General features: G+C 47.4%; 1 protein-coding gene and 1 long non-coding RNA gene across 2 annotated transcripts in view; one reads left to right on the forward strand and one right to left on the reverse strand.

Moving 5' to 3' along the window:
* Nucleotides 1–450: 450 nt before the first annotated feature.
* On the forward strand, nt 451–13,807 carry LOC130536495 (uncharacterized). The gene is made up of 4 exons (XR_008953363.1): nt 451–790; nt 10,092–11,951; nt 12,041–12,553; nt 12,598–13,807. It is a non-coding gene; the product is annotated as an uncharacterized LOC130536495 (long non-coding RNA).
* tbkbp1 (TBK1 binding protein 1) overlaps nt 2,674–19,354 on the reverse strand; it is a 28,238-nt gene continuing 11,557 nt past the window's right edge. The window contains exons 2-10 of the mRNA XM_057052142.1: nt 18,987–19,248; nt 16,723–16,848; nt 12,029–12,133; nt 11,291–11,438; nt 10,065–10,270; nt 9,835–9,896; nt 6,465–6,580; nt 4,931–5,706; nt 2,674–4,759 (exon numbers count right to left, since the gene is read on the reverse strand). Coding sequence (XP_056908122.1) covers nt 4,631–4,759; nt 4,931–5,706; nt 6,465–6,580; nt 9,835–9,896; nt 10,065–10,270; nt 11,291–11,438; nt 12,029–12,133; nt 16,723–16,848; nt 18,987–19,235 — 1,917 coding nt within the window. The 5' untranslated portion in view covers nt 19,236–19,248 and the 3' untranslated portion in view covers nt 2,674–4,630. The remainder of the gene's footprint in view (nt 4,760–4,930; nt 5,707–6,464; nt 6,581–9,834; nt 9,897–10,064; nt 10,271–11,290; nt 11,439–12,028; nt 12,134–16,722; nt 16,849–18,986; nt 19,249–19,354) is intronic.

The raw sequence follows: 19,354 nt of genomic DNA on the forward strand, positions 1-19,354 counted from the left end.
CCGTCATCTGCAAAAGTGAAATGCGACTACTTGATGATTCAAGGACCCTTCAGGGCAGGATTTTACTTTTGTTTTCATGTGAAGGAATCCTGCTGGTTGTAGTCGGAAAGGCTCAACTGTAACTTGTGGTTTCTGTGGTTTCTGTGGCCATCTAGTGGGCTGATGAAACACTTCCACTCACAGATGAAACTGCTTTTCTTTGCCTCCACGTCGATTTGACGTGTTCCGCATGGTTGAATCACTTCCTGTCTGATAAAAAAAAAGAAGAAAATTCCGCAAAAAAACGCAATGTAAGAAGCCAAAGTTTTCCCAAAGTCAAATGAAACCACAGACTACAAGTTTTAAAGTCATCTCCACGACGCAAATATTTAAAAAAAATGAAGCACCGCCGTCGCCATCCTGCATTTGTCGGTTAACGCGCTCCTTTATTTTACATCACAAGAGTCTTCCTCTCTGAAACACAGAAGCAAATTAAGCTCACCTCCAGCCGACAATTTCTAAGAATTGTGTGTTTGTGCAGGACGAGGACCGTGGGCTGCTGGATATTTACGTCTTTTTGATCAGCCAGCACAAACTGCTGATTTTTCTGCCCCTTTTTTTTCACTTTTGTGGCTTTTCTCTGTTGCTTTTTGCTGCAGCTTCTCGTTTTTGTTGAGTTTGTGGTTTCTGTGGCCGGATGGGTGGGTGCACATGCGCTTTCCTGGGGTAGGTATGTAATGAGGTTATCAGCACAGAACTAAAGGTAGAGGAAAGCAAGGCGGCGGGTGGCGGAGGGAGGCCATGAACGGAGGTAAGAGAATGCTCTTTGACCTCCTGCCTCCTAAATGCTTCCTGCTCGCTTTTGTCTCCACATCAAACATCTGCTGTCTAAATGTGTTTTGCTTGTGAACATCTCACCCTATGATTGATGACAGTTGTTATCGTTGTTGTTGTTGTTGTTTTTTTAAAAATATCTCAGTGCATTTAAGCACTGAATGAGAAGATAAACAATGCAGCAAACCATTAAAAAGGGATGTTTCCGAGTCGGCATCTTTTCTACGTGACCGTGAAGTTCTGATGGTTCGTGTGTGTGTGGCTCTGTCCTGACGCACCTGCAGCTGCACGCGTGTGTGTTTGTTTGTGTCCTTGTACATGCTAAATACTGAGTACCATAATACTCATTCTACTGGCCAAGTGAGGACATTTTGGGAACTGCGGCGTTTAGGCCTCTGCTCTCTTGTCACATGGACCGTTTGGGGGTTAAGGCACGGTTTTAAGTTTGAGGTTAGAATCGAGTTTATGTCAGGGGGTTAGTTAGGGTTAGGATGGTTAGGGTTAGAGTAAGCAGCTGGGGAACGCATCATGTCTCATTGGTCCTCAAAAAGATAGGAGTACAACAACGCGTGTGTGTGTGACAGAGAGTGTGTGAGAGTGTGTGCGTGTCCCAATTTTTTGCCGAGCAGAGAAAGAAACTGCACCTCCACAGACAAAGGTGAGAAAGGTCGCAACAGATCTGCTGGTTTCTGGTCCTCGAGGAACTAGTTCTCTAATTCTGCGCTTTGATGTTCTGCAGGACATCAGTCTGATTCACACACGCACACACACACACACACACCACGCTGCAGGTGCATTAGGAGGACAGAATCATGAATCATCAGAACTTTGTGGTCTCCTGAGTTTATCTTCTGGACTGGTTAAAGGAAACACCGGTGGCGACCAAATTTCCAAGTTCTTTCTTTGATCCTCACCTGAGTCCACTGAGCCTTTGGCCAATGAGAATAAAGAGATGAAGGATTTCAGAATCCGGCAAAATCAGCCCAACTTGTGCTCGATGTGGTGATTCTTCTCTGATGATCAGCTGGTTGGGATTAAACCACAGCGAGAAATTCTGTATGTGTGAAAATGTAAATAAATGTGTCAGTCGGATTATTCTAAACATTGTTTTTTCTAAATAATGATTTGTTATTTGATCCAGGAGAGACTGATGCAGATTTTGATAGTTGAGCTTTTCTACTGGGAACACTTTGGTAAACTGTTTACAGCCACTTTTAATTAACATTAGACTAATTGTATCTACAAGGTATTAATATTGATCCACACATTTGCAGGTTAATAATATTAATTTATGTTATTAACCTCAATGTGAAGAGTCAAAAGGACAAAATTGACTCCGTATAAGTGCTGATTAGCTCTTAATGGGCCTCATTTAAAATCTGTTGGCCCTTAATGGTGGCCTCCAGAAGCAGGGCCTAAAGGGCCAAATCGCCTGTCCCCAACAGTCAGGTGAACCCCACACAGAAAAGCTCCTGTACCCCCGGGGGATTTGAACCCAGAACCTTTTTTGCTGACCACAGCCCCAAAAGTTGTGACCGATCCTGTATTTCTGTTGCATGAACTGGTGTTCCTGAACGCATCCTTACTGGCCAAACTGGACTTTTGTAATTGTTTCCATCAGTTGATTTAATGTCCAAAACTGTCACTTTTCTCCCTTTTTTTGGATCCTTGGAGGTGGAATCAAAAGTGTCGGTAACTGTGTCATCATGGTTAGATGTATAGATGTATGATGTATAGAAGGACTGAAGCTGTATCTGTGGCCTTGCTGCAGTTGTTTTATCTCAAAATTCATTTAGCTTCTCTTTCTGGTGATGTGTTCAGGGTTTCCCCACAGGAAACAGTTTGTGTAGGTGGCAGGTACACTTTTTTTTTTCTTTTATTTCACAGAAACAGAGCGACTTTCAATACATCCTCATGTCAGACGCTGCGAACACTGAGCTGCACACAGTCGTGACGGTCCAGATGTTGAGTCTGAATCAGCCCTTTCCTGATTTACAATAACATGTTGTTGTTGTTTTTTTAAAATCATTTTTATTTTCTGGCAACATGCAACATAAAACCTGATCTCCGTGGTCGCCTGCTGAGCCGGAGTCGATCACAACTACAACTCGAACGGTGATGTCACAACCAAAAGAAAGAGCGAGACCTTTAAAAGTACAGCTTGTTAGAATCTTCAGAGGACGTAAATTCGCAGCAGCAAATTGGTTTGCTGCGGATTGCTGCGACAGGAAGTCAGACTGCCGCCGCCACAATCTGTCCCAAAGTCGTAATCTACCACATGTCATCTCCCGCCAGACGCTGCAGATGCAGCTGAAAACCTCAGATTTGCTGACATTGTATCATTCCTGTGATCATATGTCCTGTTTACATGTACAAACCCGACGTGTCGCTGCAGAGAGCCTGCAGAGGTCTCCGAGGAGCGAACCTCCGCGTTCTCGATTTTTCTGTTGTTTTTTTTTTGTTGGGCGGTCTGGGCGGCCGTGACATCAAACCGGGTCAGAGGTCAAACCTTCGGGAAGACCCTTAAGTGGCGACAGAACACCTAAACGGCAGGATTTTGTGGATGTTAACGACTGGTCTATGTACAACAGTGGTGTGTTGGCGTTTGCAAAAATATATCTCCATGTTTTCCTCTCTTACATCGACAATATAAACAGGGAATTATACACAGAAAATATATGTGGGGACTGAGATATATTTTTATAGGCTGCGCTAACTTAAAGTGCAAGGATATTCAATTTACTTTAAACAGGCCGCAAGCAAAAAGGTATATTCCCACCAAAATAAAAGTCCCTCTTGTGGTTAATAAGACACTTCGGGACCCCGCCCTGCAGGGCATCGTTACCCTGGCTGGGGGAAAAGCTTCACACTCACATTCGCCATCTGTCAGTTTTGTCTGTAGATTGAATGTGAAACTGGAATGTTTTTCTGCCTTCTCAAGAACTGCTTAAACGTCCTTTTTGCATCATCTTCGACAGGATATCAGTTTGACCCCCCCTTCCTTTAAAACAGCTTTAAAACCTTTAAAACAGTTCCGTCCCTTCTAAATTCTCAAATAGCTTGATGAGATCTAACGCGTCAGACAACGATAATGCCGCTGTTTTTGTTTGTTTGTTTAAAAACTCCTGGTGGTTCGCCATGGTACGTGTTTCACAGTGATTTGTGACGCGCTTTTAGCCGATGCCTTTCAGATGGGTCATTTTTCACGTCCTAGCTTTTATGCATTGTCGACGTCCCGGGGACGTCGCGTTGCGTCACCGTGAGGATAAAAGGACCGAGCGTCGTCCTTTGACAAGTTGGGAGTAAGAACGTGTTCCTGTCACAGGACAGAATCATCTGCATATTGTACTGAAGTGACTGTGCGGGACAAAAGATGCTGCCCAGAATTTAAAGCTGTGGTGACAGTAGTTTAAAAAAGGAAAACACAACCGACCTCCCTGATCATGTACACAACACTGAAAGTAACTCGACATGCAGAGACCGATGACCCACCGACCCGCCTCTCGTTCCCGGTCTTTGGCTTAGTTTGCTAAATCAAAGTGTACGTGTAGTATAGAGTGAAGCGAGTAGATGACATGTGGAACAGTCTGGAACCATACAAGACCACACAAGAGAGTAGCGACCAGAGTCGGAGATTATACGGACAAAGCTGCCTCAAGGATTGTTCCCTGAACTCCTGCCCGGACCTGGGTGACACCGACCACCATTTGGTATCCCCGCCCAGGTTACTGCGCAGAGCTGACTCTACCCGCTGGACCATCTACCAGTGTGACCGTCCGTTCAGACAGCTCCGTTGGTCTCTTGGACGCTGTAGCGTTCAGATCTTGCTGTTCTCCAGGTGGGAGTCGATGTGCTTGATGAGGGCATCATCTGGGTACCCGATGGGGAATATCAGCTGGCAGAGAGGGCAGCTCCGCATGTCGCTCTCCTCCGTCTCCATCCAGAGCTGCAACACACACAAACACCTCATGAGCCACCCAAGAGAGCCGGGCCAGGTCTGCACACGCTCTGACTGCAGGTTTACATTAACTGGTGTTCTGGTCTGGATCACTTGACAAGTTTGCCCTGCTTAAACCTAAACAGGCGGATGCTTTTTTTTTCGACCTGACACACTCACATTGATGGAGGGCCAGGACTGAGCATGCTCCACTGGAATGTACCCCGGCTGTGGGTGGCAGCTGAGGGTGTTTGGCCTCTGAGGGATTGGGAAGGCTGAGCAAGACGCTGGGCCTCTCATGACCCCACTGGTCACCGCAGAGGAGAAGACTCCCAGTGTCCGTGGTGGGCTGATGGTATGGGGGCAGGTCCACTCCTCCTCATCTTCGGAGGACTGGGGGGGTTGGGGTGCCGGCGTTGAAGGAGGAGGGGGTTCAAAACGCAAGTGGGCCACCTCCGAAAGTGGGAAAGGCATCTCTCTTGAATGACGAATGGAGCTTTCTCCGTCTCCTCCTCCTCCTTGATGGGGAGATGGGGATCTTCTGTGCTGCAGTCCGCCGTGAGGCGAGCCGACGTGCTGGGGCTGGGGTTTGGAATAGCCCTCTATGTAGGGTCTGGGTTTAGGCAGGGTAGAGACGGGGTCCAGGGAGAAGCGCGGCGGGCACTGGTACGCAGAAGGGTCGGCAACCTCGGAGTAGCTCCGACGACCCTGGAAACTGGCCCTCAGGTGTTGACTGGGCGGTCGGCTGGAGTAGGAAGCCGGGCCGTTCTTCACATCAAGAAGGGGTGAGCGGCGATGCATGTCTGGGGAGAGGCGCTGCAGCACCGGCGAACGTCTCTGCTGGATCGGGGAGTGGTGCGGGAGAGGCGGCACGGGAGAGTGGCGCTGCGCGATGGGCGAGTGGCGCTGAGGTACCGGAGAGTGGCGCTGGTGTTGGATCGGAGAGTGGCGCTGCACTGAGAGGAAAAAGGAGCGACATTTATCAGAACTTTGCGTAACTTTAATGTCTTTAGTGAAGAAAATGACACAGCATTAATCTAAAGTTCCTCATGGTGCACCCATGTACCGCCTGCGCCCAGTTAGAGACAATAGGCATCGGTTCGTGTCCCACCGCCTGCCTAACTCGCGTTTGTTCAGCTGATGTGTACATCTGCTGCATGACATCTACAGAAAACATTTTTTTTTCTCGAGTTTCACTTTAAACAACTTTGTTTGTGGCCACTTGGTTTAGGCGTTGGAGGGGGTGTTAGCGCTCTGTGTGTCAGTCACGTTGAGCGGAGAATGTCTTTATGCTTCCAGACAAGCTCCCTCTTCACGGATTACATAAGTGAACCACGCGAAGCATTTCTTGATGTTTGGTTGTTCCAGTTACATTGGGTTTGCAGTAGTTTCGCATGTGTGTACACGCAGTTGTTAGATACTGATGTGTAGGAAGAGGAAGGTGTTGCTAGCGTTTGGCCCTTTTCACGTCTCTGTCCCAGCTTCCGGCTTGACTAGTGAGGTGAGATCAGTCAGACATGAGCTCAGAGGCTGCAGGAAGTTTTGATGCTGCTTCACAAAGAATGATGACAGTGTTTGAGAGTCGGCTCCTGACAGCTAAAAAATATAAAACGACAGCTCTTCCTTAAAGCAACTTATTCATGAAATACTTCCTCCACCTTCCATCCACCTTCCTGAAGAGCGGTCTTTAGACCTGAGGAGTGTTGATGCTAACCTGGACTGGCCTGTTCTTGAGAAGCCTTCCTCAGGATCTCCGTCTGCTTGGTGCTGAGCGCCTGTAGACGTCCCAGCTCCTCCGTGAGCTCCGTGTAGGCCAGAGCCAAATTCACCCTGTGGGAGGAGAGGAGGAGACCGTCACCTAGGACACGTCTACAAATGTCCATTTAAGCGATTTGTTCTTTATTATCAGGCGAGGAAGGCGGCTCATCGGGGAGCCGCGCTGCTCTTCATCTCCACAGCATGAGCAGTCCAACAGATGACAGCCTCACAGATGGGGCCGCATGACTGACAGGCTCGCAGGCTCCGTATTTTTAGCGCGCAAATGCGGCGTCTGGATTCGCAACATTTCGCGCGTGAATCTGTTACCGAGCAACTCTATTTGAGGAACCATAAAGGGGAAGATGGCCGACGTCCTGAACCTTCCTCATCCGCTCAAAAGTCTGATTGCACAGCAATAATTACAGGAAAGCAGCCTAGCATATATTTATAATAATGGTATTCTCCAGGCCTCTGTTGTGGTTACATGATGACTTCTGACATTATAGCTTGCAGTGGGATCTCACCGCAGTCATCGAGTTGATCTGATAACGAGGATCTTATCGGCTCTTTTTCATAAACTCCCCAGCCCTGACCTGAAATGTTTTCATTCCAGGATCGACAGTTTTAGATCAGAGTCATGCGATCAAAACAAGCGAGATGTGAAACCCTGAAATCAAACATGTAATCTGCAAGATAATCACTTTATCCTGTCAGAAGGTTGCCATTTCTCATCTGACAGCAGCCAGATTAAATTAGACTCATAAGTGCAACGCATGCAGGAAACCTCCAAAACCGCCTTTATTGCAGCTTATTATTCAACAAAAGAGGCAACTTTGAACACCTTTAAGTCCAAGAAATGTGTTTTAAACTAGCAGATTAGCTGTTGTCTCACTTTTTTCTCCTTCAAATGCTTCCTGCAATATTTAGAGGCAAATATGAATGTTCTTTTATTTAAAATAGGGAAACAGCTGCTAAAGTGTTAGCGCGCCTTTAAAAGAAAATAGTTAAACATCTCTGCTGCCGAGACCGTGGCTCCGTGTTTGAGTCAAACAACAACGACAAACGGCACAAATCCATGTGTGATCTACGCAAACACCCCGCCGACACCAACGAAACAAAAGATAATCCCATATGTATGCTGCCTACACGGCAAATAAAACCTGCTGTCTGCGGAGGAAAATGAGTCCCGGCACTTCTCGCCCGGGTCTCCGGGCCTGATTTAAATACAGATCATTTCCATTTTGGACTCTGCTCTCTGAAATGCATGGCTGCACCCGATATTCAGTCATAGCTTCCACTCCTGAACCTTGTTTTTGAACTGGCCCACCTGGGTTTCCATCCCTGAGCTCTGACTCAGAGAAGGGTGGGGGGGTGGGGTGTTGAGGGGCGGCAGAGCCCCCTCAGGACCTTCACCACATGATGTGTGGTTGGTGGTGCCTGGTGCTGAAATGATTCAGGGTCACCATTTATCTGAAACCTGTAGGAAAATCACACTCATTCGTTCACACTGTGGGCGGGGCCACCGGCGTGATTGACAGGTCCTTAACTCGCGGTGCTGTCTGTCTGTCTGTCTGTCTGTCTGACTCCTCTTGATTCTGAGATTACACGTGCACGGCTCCTACTAGTCACACCTTTAATATGTCGTTTTTCTTGTGTACTGTACTTGGACAAAATGCACGCGAAGCGCGCACGCCCCTGCACACATCAGCTCCTCACGCGGTTCGGGCGCTTCAGCACATGTTCGCGTTGTCTGAAGGCCTAAAAATACTTCTCCCGGTCTCCCGCTTGTGCACGAGCACGACGGCGCCGCGCACGGCGCGTAGGAGGGGTGCGATGACGCCGACGCAGCGCCGACGGACGACTGGTGCCGCTGCACGGATCAGATGCGGGAGTGAACCGGACGCGTGGGGAGATGAAGTGGGATGAAATCTGACCCCTGATCCAACGCCGCTGCAGCGGCTGCCAGATCAGAATTCCTCGTTTTCAGCTGTTAAATGTTCTGTTACGAACCTCCAGCAGCTCATTAATATGGAGGAGCGTTTCTGGCGGTGGTGCTGGGGGGGGGGGGGGGGGGGTTATTATCCTCCAAAGCCTTTAGGATTCATTACTGACTGGATAGTCATCTCGATCGTCTGTGTTGGAAAATTAGAAGCTAATTAAACTTTGAGGATTTCTCTTTTTAATATCTTTAGTCGAAAGTTTGACGCGAGAAAAATAACTTTAGAAAAGATATGAGGTCATTGTTGGATGCACGCCGAGTCTATAGCATGTTTCACATACATTTATATTTGAATGTTAAAGATATGACGTCAGGTAAAAGACCTTTGATGTGTTTGGAATTATAAAGGTGCTAAATCATTATTTTTTTACAGCTCACGTCCATCTCGTGTTTTTTCCCCGCGAATGAAAAACCAGACACTGTCATATTTAATGTCTCCCGCGTCTAGAATTGGGAATCCTCCGCGGTTGGTCGCCGTCGTGTCGTGATTTATTGTAAACGGGTCTCTTCTGCTGAAAGCTGAAGCGCCATGAGTCAGTGGCCTAGTGAGAGGGGGCGAAGTTCCACGTGGCTGCCAAACGTGCGGTTTGTGGTCGGCGAGGGTTGTTTTTCATTTACTGCATAACGAGGCGAAAGAAATTCCACAAATCAGTTGCAAGATTGGCCACAAAACTACTCAGAACCGAGGTAAAGAAAGAGAAAATGGAAGACCGATGGAGGGTGAAATACTGAGTTAATCAAGTCGACGCTCGCGTTTGTGTTCTTGGAATTCCGATTATAGAACGATGATAAAGGAGTTCAGCTGAGCTGGTCAGTTTAGCAGTTTAGTTTACACTAAATACGCCGAATTACGAGAAGAAGCAGCAGGAAACACTTGTGAGCGTCGCAGGTTTTCAGTGGGAGTGAGTGGTATTGTTGAGTAAAACCAAAAGGTGACCGAGGTCTGGAAAAAAAAAGCCTCCACCACACTCTCTGCTTTGCCGCTTTTGATGATTTCTGTCTGCGCCTCCTGAAACTCTTCTGGGGTTTCAGCGTGTGGGAGTCGGCATGTTGGGCACCTGCTGTGGTTTGCCTGTTAGATACCTGGAACACCTTAGAATGGTCATTTGAATCAGAGAATCGGGAGATTACTGTAGATGTAGAACGTCTCCAACTCAGACACTGTGCTCACACTGCCCCCTACTGGTGGGACGGATGCTCTGCCACCTCCCTGGGCAGCAAAGGAAAGATTATCTGGTTACGAGCAGAGGCCCTGGAGGTGAGCCATTTTAGCCCTCCCTTCCCACCTCTCGCTTCCCACCCCCACCCCCGCGCCGGGGTCACTTACTGCTCGTCTCCCACCTTCTTTATCCACTCCACATCGCACTGCTTGCACGGAGAATTCATTTCCTGCAGAAGTAGAGCATGAAATTAGATTAGCATGCAGGTGCTGGAATACTGGAGAAAATCTGAGAACATGAGCCAGTTGGAGGGAGGGGAAAGACGCTGCTGTGTGTAAAAAACCCCCACAAAAACAGCTCCTATGTTCCATACGTGACGTCTGACTGCAACACTGACCCTGTCCCTCTGCTTCTGGTTCTGCAGCATCCTCATCTCCTCCTTCAACCTCTCGCATTCCCCCTTCAGCTCCTTCTCCCGCTGGCACGCCCCCTGGGCCTCGTGGCGAGCGCCCTCCAGCTCCGCCTCCAGCTGCTGGAGCTTCAGGTCAGACAGGGTGTCCAGGCTGCGGGAGCTCTGGAGGGTCAGGGCCGGACAGTCCAGCACTGTGAGGAGGAAACAGAGACAATCACAGCCTTTCGCGTGGCCAACGCGGCGTTCGGGTGGGAACAAAGGTTGCGCGGCGGCGTGTGGAACGTGAAAGAGCTGACTCCTCATCACTCAGGCCTCATCACTCAGCAGTGACGTGACCCGCGTGGGCATGTTAGCGATTCAGCTCCGCTCTGTCGTCCTCGAGCGGGAAGACAGTCCATCACACCGCAGCAAACCGGCATTTCTGCATTGAACACGAGGGATTGATGCAAATTTCACACCGCCTCTAATAAGGTATCAGCGCCGGCGTCTGTTGAGGCGGCAGTGACATTTCCTCCACGGCTCCATCAGCCGCCCACGTCCGCGAAGAGGGCAGAGTTCAGCTCTGGCTCACTGGAGAGGCTCTTCGGAGAAATGTGGATATTTATTTTAAATTAAGATCTGTCCTTTTAATTGATCTAAAATGGTAATAAAAAACTGCAGCATAACTGCAGGTGGTAACCACGGCGGTAACGGGAGGAGGGGGGGGGGGGGGGTCCATTAGCGTGGTAGCAGAGCTGAACAGGTTTGGGAACGCAGAGTCATCACAAAAGATCAGTCAGCTGCGCAGATGGCCGAAAAAACCCAGACAGCTCTTCAAACGTACAATAGCTGCCGCTTCAGAAGCCAGAATAGTTTGAGCTTCAATCTACTCCCAGAGCAGGAAACGGAATGTCCAAACTGGGTCCAAACTGAGTCCAAACTGGGTCCAAACTGGGTTGAGACGGGGGACGAGAACCAAAACGGCCTCGGATAAATTAAACCACCGCAAATAATAGCATTTTTGATACCAAATGCTATTCTTTTAGCATAAACGACATCACTCCTGATGCTGATGATTCATTTCCTGTAATCTAACGTGTCAGAATTACTGTAAAAGACGCCTGAAGGCACCACAGGGTGGGCTGGCCACAACCACACTGTACACACTGAAACCGCCCCCTGGTGGCCGGCTGCAGCATGACACAAGCTGCACAAGTGCGAGGGCGACTCACTGTGTGCGTCGGGGCCGGCGTGCAGCTGCAGGTACTGCATGTCTTTGCTGTGCAGCTGCATGTTGAGCTTCTGCAGGGAGCTGTCCCTCTGCCTCAGAGCCGACTCCAGGCCGCGGATGCGCTCCATGTGCTTCTCCACCAGGCTGGTCTGCAAGCACACGCGTGTTCGAGGACCCATGGGTCACGCTGCTTCTTCTCTAACAGCTTTAAAAGGAAGTCAAACGCTGCCAAACACTGAATGGTAGAGGAGCTGTTAAAATACCCCCAGAGTAAATGACTTTTAACATGCTGATATTAAAAATAAAAGGAATTTTCTGGGTTTTATAAGCAAAAGTGTAGAATAAAGATCGACTGTGCTTTTTGATACTTGTGATTAAATGAGTATGTCAAGATAACTGATTGAAAATGATTTTCTAAGCTTTAAATTAAAAAATCAAAAAAAAAATTAAATGTAAAATGTTCCACTATGTAAGGATGTGGACATTTAAAATGGCTGAAATTGGTCTTCAACTAAATTAGCTTCACTGATAATGAACATTAATAACCTGTTGATTAAAAATGTCACTGTTCACACGTTCCTCTGTTGTTCTAAAAGGTCAAAGGTGGACGAGCGTCCCACCTCCGTTTTGCCCTCATCAGCAGCTGGTTCTGGACCATCTTTGTAAGGAATGAGCTCTAATTCTCATAATCATTCAGGGTGACGCGTGTACAGCGACAGCGAGCTGAGAAATGACTGACCATCTTGTCCAGGTCTCTCTGGAGGTTGCTCTTCTCCATGTGAATCTTCTCGTAGGCCTGGATCACGTCCTCCAGCTGCTCCTCGCGCTCCTTCCTCTTCTGGAGCTGCAGGCAGAGCAGAGACACGGCAGCTGAGACCAACGCTGACACATTTCCAGCCTTTCACAGCTCCCTCACAGGAGAAAGAAAGAAGTTTGGTTTCCATCGTGAGAGTCTTTAAACGCATGTCTGCCGTTACGCAACGGAGCAATTCGAGGACACCAAAAACCTCCTCGATTTCGGGTTAAGTGGCGTTGGTGAGCGTTGCGGCATTAATCACAGCCGTCCTGACGGAGCCGAGAGCTGCGGCATCAGCACGAACCCAAGGAAATCAAAACCCTTTTTATTTAAGAGAAGGCTGCAGTGAAACTTCAGAAGAACACAGCAGCGAGCGTGAGTGGGAGCCGCCGCCGGAGGACCGGCGAGAACAAAGAAGCCCATCGCGGACAGTTTTGGGCCTTCGTCTGCTTGTTAAATATGACTGAGGTGAGAAAAGCTTGTCAACAGCACCGTATCAAACCTCTGACAAGGGCCAAAAACTCAATTGTGCAAACTCAGCGGAAAAAGCGGCGCCTTTCTCCAAAGGAATAGGTCACATGTTTGTCTCCAGTCACCAGGAAGTGGGCCTTAACCACTTCCTGCCAATGTCAGCGATGCTGCCAGCACCTCTGAAGGGTCACTCTTAGCGGGACTTGTTAGCGGTTTGTTTGCTTTGAGGCCTACAGTTAGCAGTACTGGCTAATTTTAGCTAACAGAATTTTAATTTGTGTTTTTAATGTGTTCCGGTGAAACAGGACTGACCGGTGAAGTGAAGATCTGATCCAGGAGCGCCTCTGATACGACGCACGCTAACATTTGAGCGTCAGGATCTATCAAAAGTTTAAATCCCTCACATTTTCTCTGCCCTCCGTCCTCTCTGTCTCCGTAAATGCAGTAAAAATCCCGACAGTGGTTGGAGCTCGTATTTAGGTCACGTTCTCCGAAAGGATTTGTGGTTTTTCGCTCTGATTTTAAGTTTTATTTCCTGCATGGTTTGATATTCTGTCACTGTGTTGAGGGAGACTTGTCTCTGCTGTTCACCTAAGCTTTGCTGGCAACTTCCTGTCTCTAATAAACGCTGTTTGTTGCAGTATCTCATTTTAATCCATTTTGCAATGTGGCCACCAAAAATCTGCCTATTTAGGATGCAGGAAAAAGCGGAACTGGACACGTCCGATGTCCCTAACGACTAGAAAACACTATATGAATGATGCAAAACGAGTGTAGAAGAAGAGAAAAAGGCACCAGCGAAGCCTCAGAGCATCAGAGGACAATGAAAGAATGATTAGAGTGTCTATGTGATGCTCATCAGACACTATTATTTATGTGATTAGTCGCGTCATTCAGATTTCTTTCACTACATATGATGACATTTTGAAGGTTTATTGAAATTGGGCGAGTTTATGAAGTCTCTCCTGGGCATTTTTTCCCCTCTTCTATTAAGAAACGAGCTCTGGTTCTCAGCTCGGTTTGTTTATTTCTTTCCCCTGTCAACAGTTCCCCTGAAAGGTTTCGGATTTGTCAGAAAATTCCAATTTACACCCTAGTTTCTGTGAAGTACACCCTCTCTTTTGAAATGTCGGGCTTTTTTTTCACATCTCTGAGCTTCTTCCTTTGCCGCTGCACAGAAAAATGGTGCAATATTAAACTAACATTTGCTGTAATGGAAGAAAAGTTAATATTAAAAACTATAATATTGAATTCTGGTCAGGGAAGAGTGTATTTATTTAAAACTTGAGCACATCAATGAATTTGGCTACTGAGAACAGTTTAGGGGTCTGTTGTCCTGTCAGCCAGATAAACATCACCAGCAAATACAGAACAACGTGTGTGTCCTTATACATGCTATGTAGTGAGGACCAGGACGTGCATTTAAAGTTTGGCTGATCTTTACAATTTCAAAGAACCAGGCTGTTTCATGATGTGGCTGACAGGACTACACAGTCCCTGTTGATCCACCTGCCCAGGATCGGTCTTGAACCCAGCTCCACTTGGAGTGCAGCCTTCCCACTCGCCCACACCACCCAGAGGAGCAGGTGAGTCCAATTAAAGTACAACCCAAAACCCTAAGCCCCACCCACACCCACGCCCACGCTTGTGCCACTGATCTGAACCCCACCAGACTCTGAATAAACACCTTTTAACTTCTGGAGCCACCACCTCAACAGCCCACCGACACATAACTCCTCCACCCCCCACCCCCCCCCCCCCTTCCTCCTCAAAATGGATTCCCTCACCTTGACATTAACATATCAAACCCCCTCCTGAGGAAAAGTTATCCCGCGGCCCCCCTGGTCTCAAACCGGCTCTTTCCAGAAAGACAGGAGACTATGAGCCACAAAGCCACTAGTACCAACAGAACTACCATGCACCATACTGATACACTCACCCCCACACCCCACCCAACCACACGATTTCCATCCAAAAATGGTAACCCCCCCCACCCCCCAATCCAATTCCCTCACACAGTTTCCCTCCCTCCACGGAACACAGGCCAGTCTCGAGCGTCCCCTGAGGAAGCGGTATCCCTGCGAAATTTTGGGACGCCACTCTTGCCTGGAAGCTCTTCCTCCTGATTTTTTAATTTCATCTTTTAATTCTGTTTATCTTCTGCAGGAGACTCTTTTTAGTCCACCTGATTTTATTCATTATGTTAATAAAGTTCTTTTTAGATCTTTTTTTAACTTCTTCTATAAGAGGGAATTCCTTAATTGGTTTTATTATCTTAGTTTTTTTTATTATCGGTTTTACTCTTTAAATTAAATACATTTTACACAATCAACAGTGGGGGGGCTGTGCCAGCCCTTAAGAGACTCGTGTTAAAATTAAAAAACAACTTTGCCTGACTACAGGACTGCACAAACACACCTGGATCCAAGGATCTGCTTCCTAAAACTCCACCCAAACTGAACCAAGAGACAGAGACCACATGGAAAACCCTCCATCGGTGGATTTAAGGTGAGAACCCTCCACCGTCAAGTTATATTCACACAGGTTGAGAGCCGCACACAGGAGTGGGATCAAGAGCGGGTTAGGGATACAGGTTCGGGTCAGGAACTGGACTGTTTGAGTTTCTTGAAGACATTTCAAGCCCTCCAACACCCTGAGGCAGAAGCTTGTCCACTTAATAGGACAAAACACCAAGACACAAGCCCATGGCACATCATAGAAGAGCCAACTCCTCGGGCCAGGATGAAGAAGTTCACCTGCATTTGAAGGACAAAGGACACTCGCTTGAGTATAATGGTGTACATGTTTTGGGCAGGGAAGGTAGATGGTTCGAGAGAGAGTGTGAAAGAAGAGAGTGAAAGAAGCCAACACCAACCAACAACCAGGTGACTGAAGCTCCAAATGTGTTAATGGCTTCTGAAGTACCTGGAACTCCCAAACCGTCAGCTAGAACTGATGAAGCCTCTTGGGCGAGAGGCGACCCGTTTTGAAGGAACAGTCAAATCAAATCGAATCAAATCAATCTTTATTTATATAGCGTCTGTTACTATCAAATTTGTTTCTAGGCAACAGTCTAATTGCAATGATTCAAGTCCCAGAGTTGCTAGGGCTAGAGTTAGGGTTAATACTAGGGTTAGGGTTAGGGTTAAGGGTTAGGGTTAGGGTTAGGGTTAGGGTTATGGTTAATGTTAGGGTTAATACTAGGGTTAGGGTTAAGGGTTAGGGCTAATGTCAGGGTTAGGGTTCATGTTAGGGTTAATGTTAGGGTTAATGTTAGGGTTAATGTCAGGGTTAGGGTTAATACTAGGGTTAGGGTTATGGTTAGGGTTAGGGCTAATGTCAGGGTTAGGGTTCATGTTAGGGTTAGGGTTCAGGATTACATTAGGGTTAAGGGTTAGGGTTGATGTTAGGGTGAAGGGTTAGGGTTAATGTTAGGGTTAATGTCAGGGTTAGGGTTAATGTTAGGGTTAGGGTTCATGTTAGGGTTAGGGTTAGGGTTACTGTTAGGGTTATTGCTAGGGTTAATGTTAGGGTTAGGGTTAAGGGTTCATGTTAGGGTTCATGTTAGGGTTAAGGGTTAGGGTTCATGTTAGGGTTAAGGGTTCGGGTTCATATTAGCATGAAGGGTTAGGGTAAATACTAGGGTTAGGGTTAGGGTTAATGTTAGGGTTAATGTTAGGGTTAGTGTTCATGTTAGGGTTAGGGTTGATGTTAGGGTTAGGGTTCATGTTAGGGTTAGGGTTAATGTTAGGGTTAGGGTTGATGTTAGGGTTAGGGTTCATGTTAGGGTTAGGGTTACGGTTAGGGTTAATGTCAGGGTTAATATTAGAGTTAGGGTTAGGGTTAATGTTAGGGTTAGAGTTAATGTCAGGGTTAATACTAGGGTTAATGTTAGGGTTAGGGTTGATGTTAGAGTTAATGTCAGGGTTAATACTAGGGTTATTGTTAGGGTTCATGTTAGGGTTAATACTAGGGTTAGGGTTTGGGTTAATGTCAGGGTTATTGCTAGGGTTAAGGTTAGGGTTAGGGTTCATGTCAGAGTTAATACTAGGGTTAAGGTTAGGGTTAGGGTTAGGGCTTAGGGTTAATGTTAGGGTTAGGGTTAATGTTAGGGTTAGGGTTAGGGTTAGGGTTAGGGTTAGGGTTAGTGATCAGGGTCCTCCTACCTCGTGGGTGAGGGCGTTGACTCTCTGCTGCAGGTTGTCATTCTCAGAGTGCAGCAACGCCGTCTCCTTTCGCTCAAAGGAGCAGTAGGAGTTGGCGTTCTCTCCAAACTCGCCGATCATGGGGAACTGTGGAAGTAAACACAAAACCAGGACATGTCAGAAAAAGTATCATTCAGCCTCTTTTTTGTCTTTTTATCCCTTTTGTTCTCTCCGTGTTCTTCCTGATTATTACACACTCCGCCACAGCAACTTCTGGTCTGGCCCAGATTTCCCAGAATCAGACCCGAACTAGATTTTATTCCTCACACATAAAAAGTTTGATGAAAAGTTTGATGAAAGTCATGGAACCCTAAAGAGGGAATAGATCAACTTTGACAAACTGCAGCACAAAACCCATCAGCTTCATCTCTGAGACATCGTCGGAAACTTCCGCAGCTGCCGTTATGCAAACGCGATTACGCAATACTCCGTGGATGCCGATGGTGAATTTGTCCACTTATGAGATGGAAAACACGCGTTATGTAACCGCGCCTGCTTTAACCTAAACGAAAACATTTACATTTAGAGTGTCGGGACTTTTTATTTGATGCAAAGGGGGAAAAAAAAACAGGTTGTCCTTGAGAGACACAGATGTGGGAGCAGCACGAATCAACATCTGTCTGCAGGGAGTTTTGGGCCCAAAACTAACCGGCAACTGAGTCAACAGCAGCCTGCGGCCGTCCGGAAGCAGCTGCTCCGGCTGGCTCTCCCAACAAGGATTCCCCACGACGCTTAGAAAAATCCCATCCTCCATTTCCGATCCACGCCATCTCCTTTGATGTCCTTTTATGTGTTTGAAACACACCCCAGGATTGGGAGGGACGTGGCCTTCCAGTTGTGCTAAGATGACAAAGATCCGGGTCATTTTACTGCGTCTGGAATTGTAAATGTCCCCCAGATCCCAACTGGTGATACTGCTACTCCCCCACTGAGGCTGCCTGGTGTTTTCAGGGATTATTGAGTTAGAAACTGGATTAAATGGTCAACACGTCTGGTCTCCCAGGCTAAGATTTGAAAGACATTAAGTTTGTCGCCAGCCTCGGGTGACTCTTGTTACTCATCGCAGGACACACACACACACACACACACACACACACATTTATCACTGTTTGGTGAATCTTTCTGTGAAGATCAGCAGGATTTTTCTTGCTCCTGATCTAATCCTGCTCAGATGATGGATTGCTTTCATTCGCTGGAGTCTGTTAGCGCATCTGATTTGTTCTTGAATTTAAGATCTTTTTTTTTTTTTTTTTACTGGCGAATCATTTTTAGCGCACCGGCATTAAAGGAAAAAAAAAAAAACTCCTTTACCTTTATTGAACCTGTTTTAAAGGTTCGTGGGGGGAAGGGTGGGAAAGAAAAAAAAAAGGCACATGATGGAGGAAGGAAGCTAGAGTTACGATCAATACATGATCATTTCCACGAGTGTGCTTTCCAAAACCTTTTTAATATCGCCAGCTCGGGTCATGTGATCCGATTGTTTGGAAGCCACATGATTAAAAACTGGCTAACTGGCTAATCAACCAGCAGCAGCAGCAAATATTAAAATGCTGCACAAGAATCTTTAGAACTGAAGAGTTTTTCCATCTCCTTTGTTTACTTCTCAGCGTTTTGTCCTTTTGGAGGCATTTTTCCGCCCTGCAGGTGGTTCTCAGATGATTATTTTTACATTTCTTGACTTGTTCTGGTCCAAAACACCACTAACTGCTAGCCGCTAGCTAGCCTTTGTGCTGTACACAAAGGCAACATGAACAATGCCATAAATGTACTCAGAGTATCGATCATATAAATCCAGCTGCTGAATAAAAGCATCACAGACGGAGAGAGAACCTCCATCAAAGTTACTCCAAGGACCCTGTTCATTCAGCTTCGCTGATATCAGCTGATGTTTTGGGTTCATCGTGAGATTCGGTGCACCAAAACCCTCATTTTGTTGCTGCTTGCACGTTTCCTCGCAGGTACAGAAGAAGCTGGGGATTATTTAGCCCAAACAGGAGCGAACGCCGCGTCTGCCTCGGCTGATTTCCAGCCTTCTGTGCCCCCTTTATCCCCCCGTGTGTCCTGGATCAAAGACAACCGAAGCCTTCTCTCCTTTGATGTGTGTGTATAATTTCACTGCCCTCGATTAAATAAACGAGCCTTGCGGCGCGCAGACAAACAGCCACCTCGTCTCCTCTGATTTTCTGTCTGGTAGCTACAGGACATCAGGAATGGCTGGTCCAGACCTTGATCTCGTACATCTTGAGCTTCCTCTTGATGGTGGTGTTCTCGCGCTCCAGGCAGCCCAGCCGCGTCTTGATGTCCTGATAGGCGGTGATGAGGGCAAAGTTGGAGGCCGAGTAGACGTCGTCGGGGGGCAGCGTGGAGGAGTTCCACGCCACGCTGCCGCAGCCGTCCTCTTTCAGGCCCCCCGCGTCGCCGCTGCCGCCTCCCAGCAGCCCCAGCTCCCCTCCTCCGAACAGAGACTGCATCATTCAGAGCCTCAACCTGAGGACAGACAGACACGGAATCAATTATTAACGCTCCGGGAACAGAGGAGGTGTATTTCTGTCCGGGGGTCAACCGTCGGCGCGGCAACAAACGCAGAACAAAG

This window comes from Takifugu flavidus, chromosome 1 (assembly GCF_003711565.1).
Source record: "Takifugu flavidus isolate HTHZ2018 chromosome 1, ASM371156v2, whole genome shotgun sequence".
Lineage (NCBI taxonomy): Eukaryota > Metazoa > Chordata > Actinopteri > Tetraodontiformes > Tetraodontidae > Takifugu > Takifugu flavidus.